The sequence below is a fragment of the Pelodiscus sinensis genome, chromosome 18 (assembly GCF_049634645.1).
Source record: "Pelodiscus sinensis isolate JC-2024 chromosome 18, ASM4963464v1, whole genome shotgun sequence".
Taxonomy (NCBI): domain Eukaryota; kingdom Metazoa; phylum Chordata; order Testudines; family Trionychidae; genus Pelodiscus; species Pelodiscus sinensis.
In genome coordinates this window covers 30,671,642-30,691,618 of record NC_134728.1, presented here as the reverse complement: position 1 = coordinate 30,691,618, position 19,977 = coordinate 30,671,642, and the positions used below count along the sequence as shown (strand labels likewise).

Sequence of the window (19,977 nt, the reverse complement as noted above, 5' to 3'; positions counted from 1 at the left end):
ATACCCACGGATATAAAGTGGAGATCTGCAAATCTGCAGAGCTCTAGGTACAACGAATTTGTATTCATATCCTCCAAAATGAGCCACGCATGTCCGCTGCCACATCTGCAGCTGTAGATACCTGCCAATATAAAGTGGATACCCATAGATACAAAAGTGCATCCCTGCAGATGCAAAGCGGATGCCCCCAAACACCGGCTGATACAAAGGATACTTGTGGATTTGCAGGGCTCTAGAGTCTTGGCTGAAAAAATCTCTTGGGGCTACAGCTACACTGGTGCGTTCTCATGCAAAAACTCTTCCAGAAGAGAGCGTCTACACTGGCATGTGCTTTTGCGCAAGAGCATCCATGCCAGTGTAGATGCTCTCTTGCACAAGAAAGCTCTGATGGCCATTTGAACCATAGGGGCCTCTTGCACAAGAAATTCATGTTGCCTGTCTACACTGGCCTCTTCTGGAAGAGCTCTTGCGCAAGAGGGCTTATTCCTCTTGGGGAGAGGAATAACTCTTCCGCAAGAAGCCCTGTTTTACAACGCTACTCTGTAGATTTACTTGCGCAAGAATGTGCGTGCAGTGTAGACAGCAGGCAAGTTCTTGCGCAAGAAGCTGCCAGTGTAGACATAGCCAGGGAGTCTTGGCCCCAAAGTCCTAGGCTATGTCTATATTACAACTTTTTTCAGAAATAGGTATGCAAAATGCGCTCTGCAATTTGTGTACCTTTTTCTGCCCCCCCTTTTTTTTTTCAGAAGAGGCTTGTCTGAAATTTGGCCCCTCTACACTGAGCCAAATTTTGGGAAAACACCCTCTTTTGACAGATCCCTTCTTCCTCATGGAACGCGCAAGACCAGGGCTTCTAAAGGAGCAAAAAAAAAAAAAAAAAAAAAAAAGCAAACGTGTTCCCTGGACACAGCTGAGTTTTTTGAGGATACCTCTGGTATCCCAGAAACCCCCACAGTCTAGATGTAACCCTAGAGGCCTTTGATTTCCCAGTCAGCTCCAGTGTGGGATTGGGATTCTTGCCACTTGTGTCAGTGGCATGGGAGTCGGCACAAACGAACCCATCGGTGCAGCCAATTGAGGCCAATTTGGGGCTTGCAGGGAACCATGGTTGGTTCTGCTGACTCAGATCTGAGGGACCCTTGCAGAAGGAAGGCTGTGCCTCAGCAGCTGTGTGAAAGCCAAGGAGCATGGCCTGTGCACGGCACATCCTTCCAGAAAAGGCAGCCAGAGTGGGATACTAATGCAGGGGCAAGCCCGAGGCAGGAGGGGGACCGTTTGCATGCCACCCTCCCCACCATGCCTGTTGCGCCATGGTCAGCATGGGGCCTAGGACAGGGTGTGAATATCAAGTGAGAACTGGAGCAAAACTACTCAGCACTTAGCTATACCCGCAGCAGAGCCCAAGGATGGCCCAGCTGCCGGCCAGGCTCAGATGTGGGGCACACCCAGAGTGTACCTCCATCTGCTCCAGCTCTGGGGCTCACATGAGAATCGCCCCAGCTAAGGTGTGTGGCCATCTATAGCTGCCAATCCTGGACCACTCTGTCCCACCAATACGAGGTGCTTTAACGCACCAGTGCGATATGGGGACAAGCTCGCTCTGGTACTTATATGCCGTATGGACTGAGCCCCCTCCCAGTCCTTACTACATTTACCTTCCCCCCCCCCCCCCCCGCGGGGGAAGGGCAGGGCTAATATCCCCCTTGTGGAGGAATCTAAGGTGCAGAGCAGCTATGGGACTCGTGCAGGGTCACACAGATCAATATTGGATTTTTTTTTTAAAAAGATGGAAAAATTGATCCTAGGCCTCCTGCAGCCCAGGAGGGGGCTCTAACCACTGGCCCCTTGTGCTGTGGTTTGGGGAAGTTGGGGGGTGCTCTGGCTTTCAAATCAATGGTGACCTTACGCCCTTTTCCTCTTGCAGTCTGAAACTGGGTTGTACAGGTGCCTTTGGCTCCGCCCTATGGCTCTGGCCGCCCCGCCTGCTCTGCCTGCTGAAATCCTAGCGTGGCCAAAGCCAGAGGCAAACATCAGGTCATGTAGCAAAAGGGGTTCAGCCCCCCCCCGCTGCTGAGGCTTTACCTGGAGGCTGCTCCTCCCCCTGTGCTAGCAGCAGTGACCCTAGCTTGCATGGCTCTGCACTAAGGATGTGAAATATCGATTAATTTACTAGTCGATGGAATATCCATCGACTAGTCCGATAGGCACTTCCACATTCCTCCTTTGAAATGTACAAGAGCCCCCACTGGGGCAGAGAGAGGCAGCAAAGGAGGTGGGGGAAGGCGTTTTTCAAAACGGCAGCGCTGCACAGCTGAGGCCAGGATCAGCTGTGCAGTGCTGCTCCTTTGAACACTGCCTCGGTGTTTCAAAGCGGCAGCGCTAGACGGCTCAGCTATGCAGCACTGCTGCTTTGAAGTACCCCCTTTTCTCCCCTTTGCTGCCTCTATCTGAGGGAGGCAGCAAGGACTGGGCGGGGAATCGACTAGTCAACTGACTATCCAATCAGCATTTGCTTATCGGATAATCGACTTGATCCTCCCATTGCTGCAGCAGAACTGCTCTCAGGACAGTCCTGCTGATGCACCACACGCCAGCTATGCTCAGAGCACAAGGTGATGTTCATGCCAGCAGCACCCAAAGGATTCAGGCAATTGCTTTCACCCCTGGGGACAGCTGAGGGAGGTGACATCAGGAAGGGGGGAGCAGTGTCTCCACTGACTGACTCAGCACAGCCTCACCTGCTACTTCAAAGTGTGAGGGGCCCTTTTAAGATGCAGATTTCCAGGGAGCCGTTTCTGACAAAGGATGTGCGCAGCCTAGGCACCATGGTCACGCAGCAAGCCTCATCCACCAGGCATGGAAACTAGGCACTCAGGCGAAGCCTTAAGGAGAGTCCCAGGGCCCTGAGTAAGCCCTGTGCATGCCTGCATCTAACGCCTTAGCCCACCTGCCGTGACACAAAGACATGCGAGTAGCAAAGCGTTACAATTGCGTGGCCTGGAAGACATGACAGCTGCATCACCCTTGCAGGGAGTTTGGCGCCAGTGGGGTGCCGTGCTCTTCCACTGAGAAACCCACGTAAGGACACCTCCGCACGGCACAAGGCAGCCTTTTGGAGAGGGTCTGCCTGAGGCCTACGCACCACTTAAGAGCCTGCTTAACACCTCAGAATAGGGCTGAAGGGATTCAACTGTGCACACGCCCTGTCAGGAGGGGAACTTCCCCACGAGGCTGTGACCTCTTATTAACAAACAAACCCTTATTAGCACCTGCTCAGAAAAGGTATTAAAATATATCACCCTAAGCTTTATAAATTACACTTGAGACTATTTGTTCAGCTAGACGCTCTCCCCCTCACTACAATGTTAAGGTTATTAAATAAGTTCCAAAAAAAGTTAAAAGAACCTTAAAGTTGCAAAGTCAAGCACTGAAAAAATTGGGAAAGGCCAGGATTAAGGATGCCTGAGCAACCTTAACTCGGCTCCCTTGTGAGTAGGCCTTATGCCACAGTCTTTAATTACATGGACACATACTTTTTCCCCCACAGGACTGTTTCCTTCAGTGCACAGAATGGAGTGTGTCCATAGTTCTCTGTATTCAATGTGTGGCCCCAGGGCTTACCTATCACATGCCATCCAAACCTTGCCCTAAACACAGAATTAGCTCACCACATGCACTGGTGCTGGAAGTTTTCCCCTCAGCAGTATCCATATGGAAGTGGCGCTAGCGCCCCCTGGAGCGGTGCCTCCTTGGAATGGCATAAGGGGAGCTGAATGCTTCCTCCCCCCCCCCCCAGTTCCTGCTTGCCACCATGATGGTGCATGGGAACAGCAGAGGGAAAAACTTCCACCACCAGTGCACGTGGTGGTGGAATGGACGTGAGCGTGCAATTGAAGAACTTTTAGGTTCCTGAACTTAAGAATCTGAGGGTAAAAGGCCACTGCCCAGCCTTGCTTTGCTCGTGGCTTGTGTTTATGAAGCCTGGGTGCAGTGTTTCCCCACGGTAATGTCGAGTTACTTCTCTCCTTCCAATAAAAGCTGTTGCTACTCTCAGACTGTGCTTACCAGAGGGGCAGCATTGGTGTGTATGAGGGGTAGTGTGTAATTGGCCCATGTCATCGTGGGGTGGCTTGAGCCGGTTTTGTGTTGTTGAGAAGGAATCTCTAGATACTGGCACTTGCCCGTTGTGGCTGCCAACTCTGACTGGCAGACGGGTTACGTGTGCTTGACCTTGTGTAAGGACAAGGCCTGTTACTGCAGCCATACTGGAAGGCCTAAAGCCTAAGGCCTTCATCTGCAGCCACACGGAAAGAGCCACGAGCAGCAAGTCACAACTCTCCTCCCCTCTAAATCGCACTACAACAGTGTCACATCAGGCTGTTAAGGAGACCTTAGCCTAATGGCACCCACTATCACCAGCTAAAGAAACAGACCTCAAGCTGGTTGAGCGTGAGGTGGTTACAGTAGAGCCCACACAAGGTGAGGGTGGGAGAAGGTTATGCCCGAGCCCTAGGAATGGGTAAGAGTGGGTGCCCCTAGATCAGGGGTGGGCAATAATTTGACCGGGGTCACTTCAGTGCTTCCCCACCCACAGAGCCTGAGTGGTCTGGCAATGGGGGAGCACGCAAAGTCTGAAGAGCTGGCCGTTCCCTCTAGGTACCCGTGTCCCTGGCAGGGGGAGGAGACTTCATACGCTCCCCCCTGGTGCCCCCAGGTCAATCAGGGCGTGGGGAGGGGGAGCACAGGAAGTGTCTCACTCTCCACCCCGCCCTGAGCAGTAGCTGCTGGTTGACTAAGTGCTGAGGCCAGTCAGGGCTGGGGGTGGAGGGAGCATGCAAAGTCTTTCCCGCCCTGCCAGGGGCATGCAGTGCTTAGAAGCACCACCCACTCCTTGCAGGGTGGGAGAGTTCACGTACTTGCCCCTGATTGGCCTGAGGGTGGGCACGGGGGTGGGGGGGAGCAGCAGGGCCTCCACGGGCCAGATCAACTTGCTTGGTGGGCCGGAACCCGAGTGCCTTTTGCCCACCCCTGCCCTAAAGTGCGTGAATAAGAGGAATTCAATGTGGGAAACACTTGCCATTTAACATTCCCCCATGTAGCTGTTTTGGCCGAAAGTGATGGAGGCAGACTCCTGGCAGGCACTTTCATAGCTAGTGCTTGGCCACAGAGGGGAGAGGAGATGCCAGAATCACGTTTCATTGCAGGTTCTGTAGGAGTTACTGACCCTTTTCTTCTATTATCCCCGCCCCAGCTCCTAACATTGTCCTCTGTTGCTGCTCCCTACCTGCCTGTCCCCCGCCCTCTGCTTACCACTCCCCTGCACCTTCTATCTCCTCCTACACTGCCCGGCCTGCCCACCCCGCTTTGCTCCTGCTCCCAGCTCCAGTCTGGATGTCTTCCTGTTGGCACAATCTGGACCCTTTGCCACCTGGCCCATAGTTCCCCTCTGGCCCAGTGAGTTCCGGCTCCCACGCCTTCCGAGAACACAAGTCAGCATGCAGGCCAGCAGGAGAGAGCAAGGTCCAGGCTGCTGGAATTAGACCAGCGTTGGCCCAGCTCCCTTGTTTCCAAGGAGCCCAGGCTACTACGCAGAAGCTGGCACCTGCTGCCTTCTGGCACAGACCCTGGGGTGAGGCACAGCGCTTTGGTGAGGCAGGAGCTGTGGGAAGCAAGTGGACTCTCCACCCCCAGCACTGAGGCAGGCAGGTGACAAGGGCTAAGCACTAGCAGAAGTAACCACACAGGGCAGAACTGGGACCTTACTAACTCCTTCCTCAAGAGATTTAAAGCCAGCGGGCAAAGCTCTGTGCCCTCCACAGGCCGTGAAGAGCAGGGAGAGGCCCAGCGCAGACCAGTAAGGAGGTGCGCCACATGAGCGGGCTGGCCTCTGCCACAGGAGCAGGGCAGCCCAGGCGTAGAGCGTCACCACCTCTCAGGGGATGGCTCCCGCGTCCCTTCCAAACAAAGCCCTGCCAATGATAAGGTGATGGTGGCTGGTTAGCTTGGCGTGCTCCAAGCAGAGGGGCAAGAAGCTCACGCATAGCATTGGCGAGACGGCTCAGTGTTACGGGCCCCTCCGCGGAAGGCTGACGTCCAGCCCTGCCAACTGCAGCAGGTGGTACAAGGCATTTCATTAAATGGCAGATGTTGTGAAGCCAAATCATGAGGCTGGGCGATGCTTAGCTCCTTGCTTGGGCAGTGAGAAACTGAGGAAGGGCAGCCAGGGTTTGAGAACAGCAGGCCCCACCCCCTGGCTTTGCTACCGCAGAACCTCAACTCTACAAACTCGAGTTACAGACCAATTGCTCAGTTGGACACCATGTGACACGGGAAGTAACCAAGCACACAACAGCTGAGACACCAGAAAATACTGGACTGGGCTAAGGATGTTAAAGACTAGTTGACTAATTGATAAGCATTTGCTTATTGGATAGTCAGATGACTAATCAATTCCCCTCCCCACCCTCTTGCTGCCTCTATCAGATGGGGGGGAGGGGAGTGGGGGAGGAGAAGAGAGGGTACTTCAAAGGGCAGCACCGCAGAGCCTCAGCATTTCAAAGGGGCAGTGCCTCCTAGAGCCTGGGATCAGCTAGGGACTCCCCAGCTGATCCCAGACTCCACAGGGCATTTCTGCAGAACCCAGGATCAGCTGGTTCTGCTGAAATGCCGCATGGAGCTCAGGAGCCCAGCTGACCCCGGGATTCATGAATGCGCTGCCGATTTGAAATGCACAAGAGCCCCCACTGGGGACTCTTGCACATTTCAAAGCTGGCACGCCGGACTCTTGTACATTTCAAAGCTGGACTTCCTGCTGGCCCCAGGCTGCACAGGTGTTCTGCATTCCTCCTTTGAAATGTACAAGAGTCCCAGCGGGGGCTCTTGTACATTTCAAGGAGGAAGGCGGAAATGCCTATCGACTAGTTGAGTAGTCAATGAAAATTCCATCATCTACTCGACTAGTAAATTAACTGCAATTTAACATCCTTACATGGCGCCTCTATTGCATCCTAAGGGTAGGCAAATCTGGACTGCCTGTCTCCACCCCACCCTGCCCCTCCCCACTCATGGGGCGACCACCGAGGTGAAGATGCTGGGGCTGACAGCCTGGCAAGGAGGGGGATGTGCTATTTTCACTTTCCCCCCACTTCTCGGCTGGCGAGGGGCAGGCTCTCTCTCCCCCTCTGACCCAGTCTCAGCTGCTGCTGCAACCTGGCATGGAGAGGCAGCAGCCGGATCTAGAGACTGACTGCACTTTATTCAGAGTTACGGACAACCTGTGTTCCCGCAGTGCCCATCCCACTAGCTTCAACTGTACATAACAGCCTGGGAGTACGCCAGGGAGTGCCAAAGTTTAAGGGCTTTTCCACCCACCTTGCTTATTGCTAAGAGTGTTTCCATGGAAGCAGGATGTTTAGTTCTTAAATTAGGCTGCTTTGGAAGGCCGACTTCCCACCTGCAGTTGCAATCCCGTCCCTACCCCATAGCAGACACCGACAGCGTCCCACAGAGGAGCGAAGGCTGTGTCTCTTTGGGGTGCAGCTGGGGGAGGAAGAGAAACAAAGGCTGTTTTTAAGGATGTGCCTGCAGCAATAAAACTGAAGGCCCAAACAGGAACAGGCCTCCAGAGTTAGATATGGGAGTAGGGTAGCATAGAGAACCCCTGTCCTGCCACCCGCCCAGTGCCTGTGTCTCCAGCACTGAGCTCCTGAACACTGGGAAGCACAGCATGGCATCCCCGCAGCAGCCTGGGGATATTTGCATCACACAGAACTTTCCCTGGTAGGCGACGGGCCCCATGTGTAACTGAAGAGTTCCCTGCTGTCCTTACCCTGCTACCGCTTCTGCCAGCCTTCAGCCAGTCCTTGTGTCTCTTGCTGGGTGACAGAACAGGTGCTCTAGTAGGCTTCACCACCTGTTAGGCTGGAATCTGTGGCAAGGACCTGGGGGGCTAACTGGCTATAATCTTGAAGCTTGAAACATCAGGGAACGCCGAGCACGTGGTCCAGGAAAGAACAGTGCCTCATGCGCATTAGCTGGAGCTGCAGTCGCTGCTGGTGCGGAGGCTGCGGCATTACCAGCAGCTTTTTATTTATTTAAATATTTTTACCCTGCCTTTCTATTTAAAATATTCAAGGCGGCTTACAAGAACAAACAAACAAAAAAATACAAATATATATAAAAATTTAAAATATGAGACCTCAGAGGGACATAACCAGCTACAGGGCAAACTCCTGCCGGTGTGGTCAGCTCAGGTCACTCTTGCTCTTTCCTGGCAGCTCATCTGTACTTCCTGCTCCTTGGTCTGCCAAGTCTCTTCTTCCTTGGGCTCCGCCTTCCTCTGGTGGCTGTCTGGGGCAGACCATCACAGAGGGAGAGCTCATCACTAGAGCCCACACGCTGTCTGTGCATTTGCAGTGCATGCAGCTCAAAAGGGTCCCAATCCTGACCTAGGCTTCTGGGCACCATCACCAAATAATACTGATCTATAACCTCCCTCCCTCTCCGCCAGGGATTACCCCCTGCCCTCCGAATCCCTGAAGCACTGGATATTAGAGGGGAAGGTGGTGAATAAAGAGATGGACTGTTGCCAAGCAACTATAACCCTGTTGCCCCTCCTCCCCCCATGTTGAGCGATTGCCCAATGGGCATTCCTACCACCTTCAATGCATTCCAGGGCTTTGGCTCTGTGGGGTCCCCTGCTTCTGGGTTTCCCTCTTCCAAAGCATCCATGGGGCATACAGGATGCAGTCTGGGAGCTAAGCCTGATGCTTCCTGCTTGGAACAGGAGCCTGGAAGTGGAACCAGGATTTGTGTGCACCGGCTTCCTGCAGATTATCCCCAACCCGTGGCTGCTCTTCACATGCACAGCAGCTCCTTGATGGCAGTTCCGTTCATTCATACCGATGTCACGGGGCTTAAGGCTTTGCGGGTGCTCCTCTCCCACCTTGGAACACACTCAGCACAGAGCACAACCTCACTACACGGACAAAGCAGGAATGGAAAGCTAATGGGGGGGAACCAGAAATGCCGTGGGAGGCTCTTGCAGAGACTTGAGGAGCATCCATTTGAAGTCACCTACTCACTGTACATGGGTGGGAGGGAGGCTCAGGCAGATTTTCTTAACTTACATACTTGTGTCCTCACCTTTGGCACATCTGTTGGAAATGAGAGAAGACAGGATGAAGGCCCAGATTGCAGGGTAGGAAAGACCCTGGGATCTTATATATCCATGGTGAGTGTAGACCTTGGGTTAGGCCAGACAGAAGACGTAGTGGAGCACCATGGTGATGTGGGGGAACATCCCACTCCTTGGGACATGCTGCTGATCTCACTTGCACCTTGTAAGCATGGGGAAGTGGCAGTGGTAGCCTGGTGCCTCTCTACTGTGTGGTCTGCGGCACATCTGCTGAGCAGAGTGGATACCTGGGCAAATAATTGCTCCATTTCTACTGCTCAGTGGGTAGAGCCATTCTCTCCCTTGCTGGAAGGCTGGTTTTAGCAGTGTCCTGGTAGACAAGACCTAGTTAAATTGCATTTGTCCATACTCAGGTTTTTGGTGTCCTGGACTTCTCTCAGCTGGGATGGGAGAATTCCCCACTCTGCTATCTGTAATTTACCAAGCCTGCCACTCAGACAACCATCCTCCGATTCCCCTGCAGCACATAGTTCTTGGGTGTCTATAGGGAGTAACAAACCGATGACACTTCACACAGGCCTGGGCACCACAAGCCTCCCTACCAAGTTCCAGACACAACCAGCAGCTCTACAGGAGAGGCAAGTTCCCTGCACTTTCTCCTCCCCCGGCAGGGAAGAACCCGGCTGCTGCTCTTTGGCAGTGCAGAAGGACGGCGATAAGAAGGAAGACAAAGTGGCCTCCAGGACAGGGCGAGTGAAGCTACCCATCCTCTTCCCTTGCAGAGATGAACGGCAAACCCTGCCACGTTCTTCCTGCAGAACCACCTGGAACTAATCGAATGGGAGCCCATGGTACAGCGGTTGCAGGATAGCATAACTGTAGACAGACCCTAAGCATCTCTGGATCCTCCATCACAGCAGCAGATGAAGATGAGAGACCAAGCAAGAGCACAGTGCTAGCTGAGAGGCAAAAAACCAACCTATCAGTGCAGGCAGGGTAGGGTGAGACCCATGGGACCAGATTTCTTCAGCCTTTCCCCATGGTTATAAGCTAGGCCTGACCAGCTACTTTCTGAGGTGGCTTGTCTCTTCTAACAGGGAACCCAATTACTAAGGGCCAGTTTTCAGAAGAAGAGCTCAGAAGATTTGGTGACAATGGGCATTGAATTCTTTGAAAAATGTGGCTCCCAGTATTGGGAATACATTTAGCATAAGGTATAGAATTTGTCTGAAATCAAGAGGATGAAATTTAGTAAAGCCCAGTGCAAAACTTCAGGAGGAAAAGAAACAAATGCACAACTACAAAATCAGGAAAAACCAGCTAGGCAGTAGTACTGCTGAAGAGCATCCAGGAGCTACAGGGGATTGCAAACTGAATGAGAGCCACATTGTGATACATTTTGGGGGAAAAAGGCTAATGTCATTCTAGGGTGTAGTAAGAGGAGCATTGTTTGGAAGAGTCAGGAGGTAGTTGTCCTTCTCTGCTCATTGCTGGTGAGGCCTCAGCTGGAGTGCTGTGCCGAGTTCTGGGCACCACACTTTTAAGAAAGATGTCGACAAACTGGAGACGATTGAGAGAAGAGCAACAAAAAAGTGACAGAAAACTGACCTCTGAGAAAAGGTTAAAAGAAACTGGGCATGTTTAGTCTTCAGCAAAGACTAAGTGGGGACCCAAGGCCTATCTTAACATGTTAATTGTTACAAAAAGGGCTGTGACCAACTGTTCTCCATGTCCACCAAGTAGGGCAAGAAGTAATCAATTTAATCTGCAGCGAGGGAGATATAGGTTAGAAATTAGGAAAAACTTTTCTATAAAGGACAGTTAAGCTCTGGAATAGGCTTCCAAGGGAGATTATTTTTAAAAGCCTCCAATGCCAGGGATTCCACAGGTTGGACAAACATCTGAGAGGAATGGTCTAGCTAGGGTTACTTGGTTTTGCCTCAGGATGCTAATGGCCCTTCCAATCCTACATTTCTTAGAAGCAATACCTTGTTAGCCTGAAAGTCTTCTACTTTGCCACACAGAGAGAGAAAAGGATTCTGTCTGGAGCTTGTGGCGATTGTGCTATTTTTAAGCAGCTTCCCTGATCACCCTCTTTTAACATCCCACGTTTTAGTTTAAGAGTTCTCTCTCAACCACTTGACTGTATTTAATAAAAATCCACCTTCCAGTTTACTTTCACCATCTTGCTTGGTAAGATCCCCCTCACTGTGGGAGCACAGATGTGGTTGCAGGCTCTGTGAATTAATGACTCAGCTACGAGTTGGCCTGCCACAGGTAGGGGACCAGAAAGTAAAGGATGTTGCAGGTGTTCAAAGAAGCCATAATTTGTAGTGTTGTGGAAGAAAAAATCCCTTTCTTGACCCTATTTTCAGTGGAACTCATGGAAGTGAACTTGCCACCCCAATGAAGGGATCAGTTTTCAAAGAACAAAGGAATGTTACTTATCCGTTAGTACCTGGAGTTCTTCAAGATGTGTGGTCCCTGTAGGTATTCATTCTGGGTACACAGACTTCCTTACACTCTAAACAGAGGGCACTAGAGCAGTGAGGACTGGCCGCCTCTTTAGCTCCTACTCTGCTGCAAACCTGACAATCAAAGCAGAGGAAGGACAGGATGTGACTATCTACAGGTACTGCACATCCTGAACTCCACTTGAGAAATAACCTTCCCTTCTTTTTGATGTACCGGTCCCCATGGGTAATTCACCCTGGGTGACTCCTATATGCAGCATTCAGTGTGGAAGCTCTGCGCCAGTTATTAGGGCTGCTGAATGTTAAGGAAGCATCCTCAGTAAAGCTTAAATCTGACAATGGAGTGGTGCCCGGGTGGCCACTTTACAACTCACTAAGAGCGGGGTTCCTTGCAGGTGAGCCAAGGTGAAATGAGCTCTGGTACAATGAGGGGGATGCTGCTGGCAATCCATTTCGAGTCCTAGGGAAGATGTGGCCACTTCCTTTCATTCTCCCAGTGGTGAAAGTGAAAGCCTCAGATCATCTGAAGGGCTGTCTCCTGCCAACGTGGAAGACCAGAGCCCCGCATCCTTCTACAGAGTGGACTTTCCTGTCCGCAGTGCTACTAGGTTTCTGGTCAGAGCCTTCTGGTCCAAGTGAACGTCAGAAGGAACGGGGATAAACGTGGGGATAAGACTTGGGGATACTTTCTCTGTGCAATATTTTACAAGGCAGGTGTGCCATAAAGACCCCAAGTTCATTCACCCTCCTGGTGGAGAATAGCCATGAGGAAGGCCACCTTTGTGACAAGTGTAAGAGGCAGCAAGAGAGCACTAGGGTTCAAAGGGCAGGTTCATAAGGGCCAACAGCATCAGATTCAGATCCCAGGCAGTTGCAAGCCTTGATACTGGCAGGAATGTTGAGACAAACCCTTTTAAGAACTTTACTGAATCTGTCTTGTGATAAATAGCTCCAGGCTGGGCGAGAGTCTAGATTTGCTGAAATAAATTTAATAGTAGACGTGGGCATGGAAGCAGACTTTCCTAGATTTCCTGGAGGCCCCATGGAGTGACACAGGCCAAGTAAGGAGGTGACTGCCCCTTGTATCTCCTGATGATATCATCCTATGAGCAGCCAGCTGTCTAGGTAGGAAAATACAGGGACGCACAGGTGCATTGCCATCACAGCATGCTGTTTGTAAGAGCCTGGGGAGCCTCTTGTTTTGGAAATGCTCTAGGCCCACCATAAACCCAGCACTCTCCTGTTGGCTGGGAAGATAGGCATATGAAAATAGGCATCTTTCAAACACGTCACTTTCATTCAGGGAGGAGATGGCGGCAGCTGGGATAATTATCCTGAATCTTGAATTGCAGAAGACGACATTCAGCTACCTGAGGTTCAGGATGGGTGTCCAACTCCTTCTCTTTGGGGATTAGGAAGTATTTGGCATTAAAGTCCATCCCCTTATAACTAGATAGTCCTGGCTCCATAGCCCAAATGAGAGAATCCAGGTCCGGCCTGAGAACATGTCTAAGAACGTGGCAGGGGAAGGAATTTGATCCTGTTGTTCAGGATGCAGTGTCATCTAAAAACCCACGTGTCTGATGCCACGCGAGAAGGAAACGTGCTAGGCAGGCACCAAAAAGGTAGGAGACCAGCTGTGCATAGACTGGTTGATGACTTTTGAGTTTCCCAAATTATTTTCTTGGGAGGCTGCTGGATCTGAGGAGGGGATAGTAGTGGTGTGGGTGTGCCAGCCTGGCTGCCTCCAGGGCACTCTCAGTGGATTATAGGGCTTCTGATGCCGGTAGGTCCAAGGGGTTGGTGGGGATCCATGCGGCAGCACCTTAGAACATTTCCGGAGAGTCTTTCCATTCCCACTGAGTGGAGGTTGCCACAGCATCATAACCAGAGAGAAGAAACTCCTTGGTTTCCTTGCTGAAAGGGGAGAACTCTGTTGCGCTCAAAAGGGAGCTCTAACTGTCACCAGGACCTCTGGGCACAGCCTCAAACTCCTCCCTCAAACAGAGGACACCATGGTCCGGGAAGCCCTGTCCACTGCATCAAGTACCACCTGCAGAGATGATCTGTGACCAGCTTCCCAACACCAGGAACTGGAGCCTAGAGCATACTGTAATTAGTCAGACTTGAACACAAGTAATTCACAGGATGGATAAAAGTGCTTTCTGCTGAAGACGTCTAATCTCCTGGCATCATTGTCCAAAGGAGCAGACTTGGGCTAGTGTAGCTTATTTTGTTCTGTGACCACTCAGACAATCTAAGAATTTGGATACCATGGGAGAACTAATATTCCACAGCCTTAGAAAGAAGAAACAAATGCTTCTTTTCAGCCCTCAGGGGTCAGGGAACAGGTGCCTGCTGGGTCCCACATGCCCTTAGCAGGCTCCAAAATGGACTCGTTTAATGGAAGAGTCTCCTTGGAAGAAACCATAGATTGGAGAACATGTAGGATCCTGGATCACTTCCAGTCGGATCTGGGGAGAAGGATCATATGGCTAGAACAGATCAGGAATCAGACACCCACTGAGCCCTACTTGCACATGATGTGGCAGAGACAAAAACTCAACCACATGCCCTAAACACTAGTGATTCTGCTAGTACACAAGACCAGAGACCACACATAAAGAACAAGATCCAAGATATATCTATGGATAAAACTGAAAGAAGTCCCAAGTAATAATGCAATACTCTTAGAGTGGCCATGCACACTGGAAAAACACCAAGTCTCAAATGCAAGAAAGGGCTCAGGATCGAGCTGGAAGAACCTGCATTTTCTAGTCTAAAAACCTGTAAATGCAAGGCCTCTATCTAGCTGCTCAGCCAGGTTAATTTCACCATTGGGATACTAACTTGGGCAGACATGTCATGAAAGCACATGAGAAGTGTTAGGCTTTGAGTCACAGCCTATGGACTGTCCCACTTCTCTACACAGGGAGAGCTTTTCTTAAACGGTGCAGCACAGTTGGCTCTGTAGCTCCATGGGGGCATTTACAAGCACATGTCTGGCAGCAGAGAAGTGAGTTCTAGGCAAGGAACCCTTTTTGCCATCTGCTGGAGCATTTCAAAGAAGTTTTGCTGCTGCTTTTGTTTCAGAGTGCATCCATTTTGTAGTGACGCACAGGAGGGGCTACCAAAGCCCACTTCGATGACTTGAAACTTGTAGAAGTGGCCTTGAGCTAGTCCCATATGCTACAGCCAAGCAGACAGGGAGATTATATATCAGAACATACAAGAAAGTCAACAAACTACACATAGGGTGGGGTTTTCAACCCAAACGTTACATGCCGCTGCCATGATCACCTTTAGGAAGTGGGACGTAACAGGCAGGTGGATACTCCCACCCTTTAGAACAAAGCATTCTTATAAAGCCAGTTCTTCAGTGATCCACACAAAGCAGGAGTGCACAGGAACCAGGCTGCTGGCTTCTTTGCCAACAGAAGGGCCCACTTTCACTGACAAGTTCACGAGGGTAGAGAATCACAACCTCCTCCAAAAGGCTTTCCTTGCCCACAATGCTTAGAACACTCTCCTGTGTGTAGGCCAACGGCAGGTAGACTACAGGTCACAATACACTGCATCTTCCACGTACATAGCCACCTACTCCCATTAGATTGGGTCAGATACGGCTTTGCACCATATCATATCATAATCCTAGAGGGCAAGCTCTCTGGGGAAGGGACTATATTTGTATGGCACCTAGCAAACTAAGGCCCTGATCCTTGCTTAAGGCTTAAGTGCTAGCATCATGCGACCAACATAACAACTCTGGCCAATTTGCAACTTGGTTGGTCCTCTGTGCAAACTGGACCATACTGTTAATCCTCCTGTGTTAGACCATCTCCCCACCACCATCGATTTTCCTATGCATCTGGGCCAGGCCCACCCTAGGAAACTAATGGCTATGTTGGGAGTCACAAAGCATAGGAGACAAAAGCGGAAAGGCACCAACAAGGTGCCATCTCTTTACTAGTCTGTACTGGAAGCAAGGTTCACGTTACAACGTGCTGGGCATCAGTCTAAGTACAAGGTTTCAACTTTCAAGGCTTCCCGTGGAATCTGAGTCATGGAAGAACAAACATGGGGCTAGACAGTTTCTTACGTCTGCACTGGAGCTAACGTGAAGTAAAGGAGGCTTAGGCATGGAGGGAAGTTTTGCACAATTCAAGATTTAAGAAGAAGCTCATGTTAATTGTAGCACTATGTACAATTGTAAAAAATCACATCCACATAGTATTAGATCATTCAAACGATCAAAATATTAAGCAGAGATTCAGGAAGTAGGTTTCAGGCTTGGGATTCTTATAATCGCTGTAGCTATCCTGTAATGCCAATCACTTCAATTTCCTGAGAACCTCTTCAGACTCCTAGGAGCTCTGTGCAAGCATTACTTTTCCCACTCTTAAAATTACTAACACTATTGCTATATCATTAGACTGATCCTAGCCCAGAGCTCGGGGGGTGGTGGTGGTGGGGTGTTCTTTCCTCCTTTTCCACTTCTTTGAGAAGAGATTAGAACTACTTTCCATTCTGGGGCAAAATAAGAGCGCTCAAGCAGTAATGACACCTGAAACTCAACTCTTTCTGCACCGCATGGACCAAAATGAGTCCCAAGATTAAAAAAAGGTTTCCTTCCTCCTAGCTTTTATAGTCAAACTGACATAATCAGCACAGGCCTGTGGGAGGCACAAGGAAGAGTTTATTTATTAGGTTTGATGTATTGCTGTCCTTTGGATAAATCAAAATGCTTTAAGCCTAGGGGGCCAGCTGGATTCTGCATGCCCTTCTTCAGACTTCATAACATCTAAACCACAATTTCATTCCTGGATTCAAAGATAATCCTCTCTAGGGAGAGGTGGTGAGAACATCCCCTTTCACTGGCAGAAGCCTATTTCAATGTCAATGGTTGTGCTATGAACTCTGGATCAGGAGGTAGTTCTGTTGCTACTTTGTCACCCTATTGGGGAAAAAACATACAAATGAGATCTTCTCGGCTGTAGGCTAGTGCTCAGGAGGCTAACGAGGTATGATGGAGAAATGGGAGACTTACTAGATTGCATTCAAGCCACTGAAGTGAACACTGAAATACGCTAGTACACAACCACAGACAGTACAGCTGTACATACACAGTCTATTGCATCAGTTCAGACATTAGAGAAGTTGTGTTCATGTTGTTTAAACAACTCTCAACTCTGTCCTAGAGGTTAAGAAACCACCCATTAAAAAACCTAAACCTAAAAACTAAGGGGAAAATATGAAAGCTATAAACTGAGGTTAGTTTTGAATGTGATTCAGCCAGCTGTCCCTGCCTTTTAAAATCTTATTCCTCCACAAAAGTAAGGAGATACTGATATAATGAAAGTCTGATGGAGAAGCACACACTTGCTTCAGCTTGAGACATTCTGACAATGTCCCTTACTCCCCTCCATATGCATCAGCCAGGTGGGAGCGCCCTGTTTCAATGCCTGGCTAAAACCCAAGGAGCATGCTTAGAATTCTTTGTGCAGCTGACCCGGGGTGAGTGACTGAGGAAGCGTGAATGGTCCCCACTAGACTTACAGAGGCTGTTCAGAAGCTCATCAACGTAGGCTACAGTCCACAACACTGAACCCAGAAAGCAATTGTTTGACTGCTTTTAGGAGTACCCCAGTAGTCTGGGTACCTTTGGAAAGGAGATGAAGATGAATTCACATTCTACATGTTTCTAATTTTGCAATGCTAAGAAATTCTAAAAAGCCTGATTTAAAAACAAAATCCAGCAAGTCAACATCTTCCACCCCTAAAGTTAAAAACCAATACTGGATTTGAGCCACTTTGATTATGGTTAAACATTCATAGATTCTCATTCCAGGCTACAAGATCTATATGGTAAGTAGGCAGGAAAAGAAATCTGTCATACTACATAGTCATAAACACAGTATACAGTATTCACTTAGATAGGGTTTAGGTTTTTATTTTATTTGCCTTTTTGATCACCAATACCCTGGTTTAAATTCCGTTGGAATTTCCCCCACATGAAATTGACACAAGATTTCCCCACTCAAACAACATGATTGCTCAACTTGGGGGCAAGTGTTTGTTTTGGGGGGGGGGGGGGGGTGGAAGAGAACGCAACGCTGGCATTCAGTCCCAACTCCAAGAAAATAACTGAAAAAGGGGTGTGAGGGGGGAGAAGGAGCTAAAAAATAGTTAAAACATTTAGCAACCCCTCCCCCACACCAAAAAAAGAAAAATGAAAAAAGCATGGGATACAGGGAAAAATAATCTGATTACACACAGGGTATATATTTTTACACACACTTTTACACACAGCTAGATATAGTACATGTAAAAATATATGCTATACATACACCCACTCTCACTGAGGTGCTTTTAACACACCACTTGCACGTGTGTATGGGTATGTATATGTGTGTATGCATTAAATATACAGATCCTAATAAGTGTATATGTGCATATGTACACATACATACAGGTAGGCAGGCTGCCAGCCTGCCATTAACTACCCTCCCGTTCTTTTTATAGAAATCCCAGTCTTCCGCCCTAACACACCATATCATTACACCCCTTCGTCCCCTTGAAACAGGTCCCCCACTGCGTAGCAGCTGCTTTTTCAACAAGTGATTCTCAAGGAAAATAAAATTTGTAGAAAGGGAGAAAATAAGCATGTGTGCATGTGTGCGCGCGTGCACGCGCGTGCAGGAGGTGGCAGTGGTGTGTCACTTGTGCCACCACATCATCCTTCCAGCTCCCATCCTGTGCCTGGAGCGGGGCCCATCTTTCTTTCGGAATTGGCCAATGGAGTGGGGCCCCCATCACACCTTATTGCACACATTTGCAACTCTGCATTACATTCCATAGATCTTTTCCTCTTTCCGCTTCAAATACATAGATATGCGAACCCTGCTGCCCTACCCCTGCCCTTTGCCTCTATACCCTCCCACCCACCCCCACTAAAAGAAAAAAAAGAAAGGCTGCTTGCTAGCAGAGTGCAACAACAGTACACACTGAACAGATGTTCTCTTCGGGAGCTCTGTGGAAGAGAGGTTATTTCTAACACAGTAAACAAAGCCATGCAAAAAGTGGAGAGAGAGGGTGGATAGGGTAGAATAAGAGGTAGAAGAAAAACCCTAGGGATAAGGAAGAACAGAGCTGAGGAGAGGGAGAAAGAACGCAGCATGGCAAGTGCTCAAGGCTTCATTTTTTTTGTCGTCCTCTTCTTGTAAACAAGCTAATAATTTTCATTAGAGTGAACAAGTAAAAAGATTGAAGTTCCAAGTCTGAGGGGCTGGGGCTTCTAGGAGTCTGATCAGTCTGTTCAGCAACACCACAGCCAGTGAGAGAAAACATGAGGGGGATTTTTTTGTTGTATGGGGGTTTGGTTTTTTTTAAATCTTCATTACTTAACGCTGAGAGAAAAAAAGCCAAATTGGGAGCCCTTTGTCAGGTTGGCTCAATGTCTCTAGACCGAATAAATCACGCTAAGTTTAGAGAATTTTTTTTTCCTTTTTAATGATTTAGAAAAACACGTGTTTCCTTCCTCTTCCCCTTTTCTCAAAGACGGGTTTGTGCCTCAGGGACGTAGATTTCAATGCTGTCCGCGCTCTCCGTGGCAGAATTCTGCCGGACAGAGGCAGCCCGCTTGGCTGCCATGAGACGCTTGCGAGCTTCCTGGCGTTGCTTATCCACAGAGTCAGAGGCTTTGTCCCGGTTCAGTGGGGTTTTGGGCTTGGCTGGCTTCTTTGGCACTGGAGGGGGTGGTTTCTTCTCTTCCTTTAAAAAAGACAGTAAGAAGACAGACAAAACATAAAATAGAAATGCACATACAAAAGTTCTCTCTTTCTTGAGACAACAAGGAAAGAGGATGATTTGTGGCCCAAAGGGGGATACACCTTTCAGCAAGTGTATGCGGAAAAAGGATTCTGGCCCAAGATTCTTGTTATTACTCCCTGCCTTCCCACATAACAGACGATGCAGAATCCCACCCTGGGAAGAAGATCTGGGTTTGCAGGTTGTTCTTAGGGCTTAATGATGAGTCAAGAGCATGCTGAGTAGACTTAAAGAGGCAGAACAGCAGTGTGCAATACAAGCTTTAAAACAAATAAAAGGAAGTTCTTCTTCACACAGGGCATAGTCAATCTGTGGAACTCCTTGCCTGAGGAGGTTATGAAGGCTAGGACTATAACAGGGTTTAAAAGAGAACTAGATAAATTCATGGAGGTTAAGTCCATTAATGGCTATTAGCCAGGATGGGTAAGGAATGGTCTCCCTAGCCTCTCTTTGTCAGAGGGTGGAGATGGATGGCAAGAGAGAGATCACTTGATCATTACCTGTTCGATTCAGTCCCTCTGGGACACCTGGCATTGGCCA

The 19,977-nt window shown here is 49.4% G+C and overlaps 1 protein-coding gene across 10 annotated transcripts in view; it reads right to left on the bottom strand.

Moving 5' to 3' along the window:
• Positions 1–17,534: 17,534 nt before the first annotated feature.
• Positions 17,535–19,977, bottom strand: part of DLGAP4 (DLG associated protein 4) — a 316,182-nt gene continuing 313,739 nt past the window's right edge. For 8 of the 10 annotated variants that reach the window (XM_075901398.1, XM_075901402.1, XM_075901399.1 and 5 more), the window contains one exon: positions 17,693–19,380. In XM_075901398.1, the coding sequence (XP_075757513.1) occupies positions 19,162–19,380 (219 nt within the window). In that variant the 3' untranslated portion in view covers positions 17,693–19,161. Of the gene's footprint in view, positions 19,381–19,977 lie in introns of all 10 variants that reach the window. The other 2 variants (XM_025186419.2, XM_075901397.1) reach the window with 1 other exon arrangement.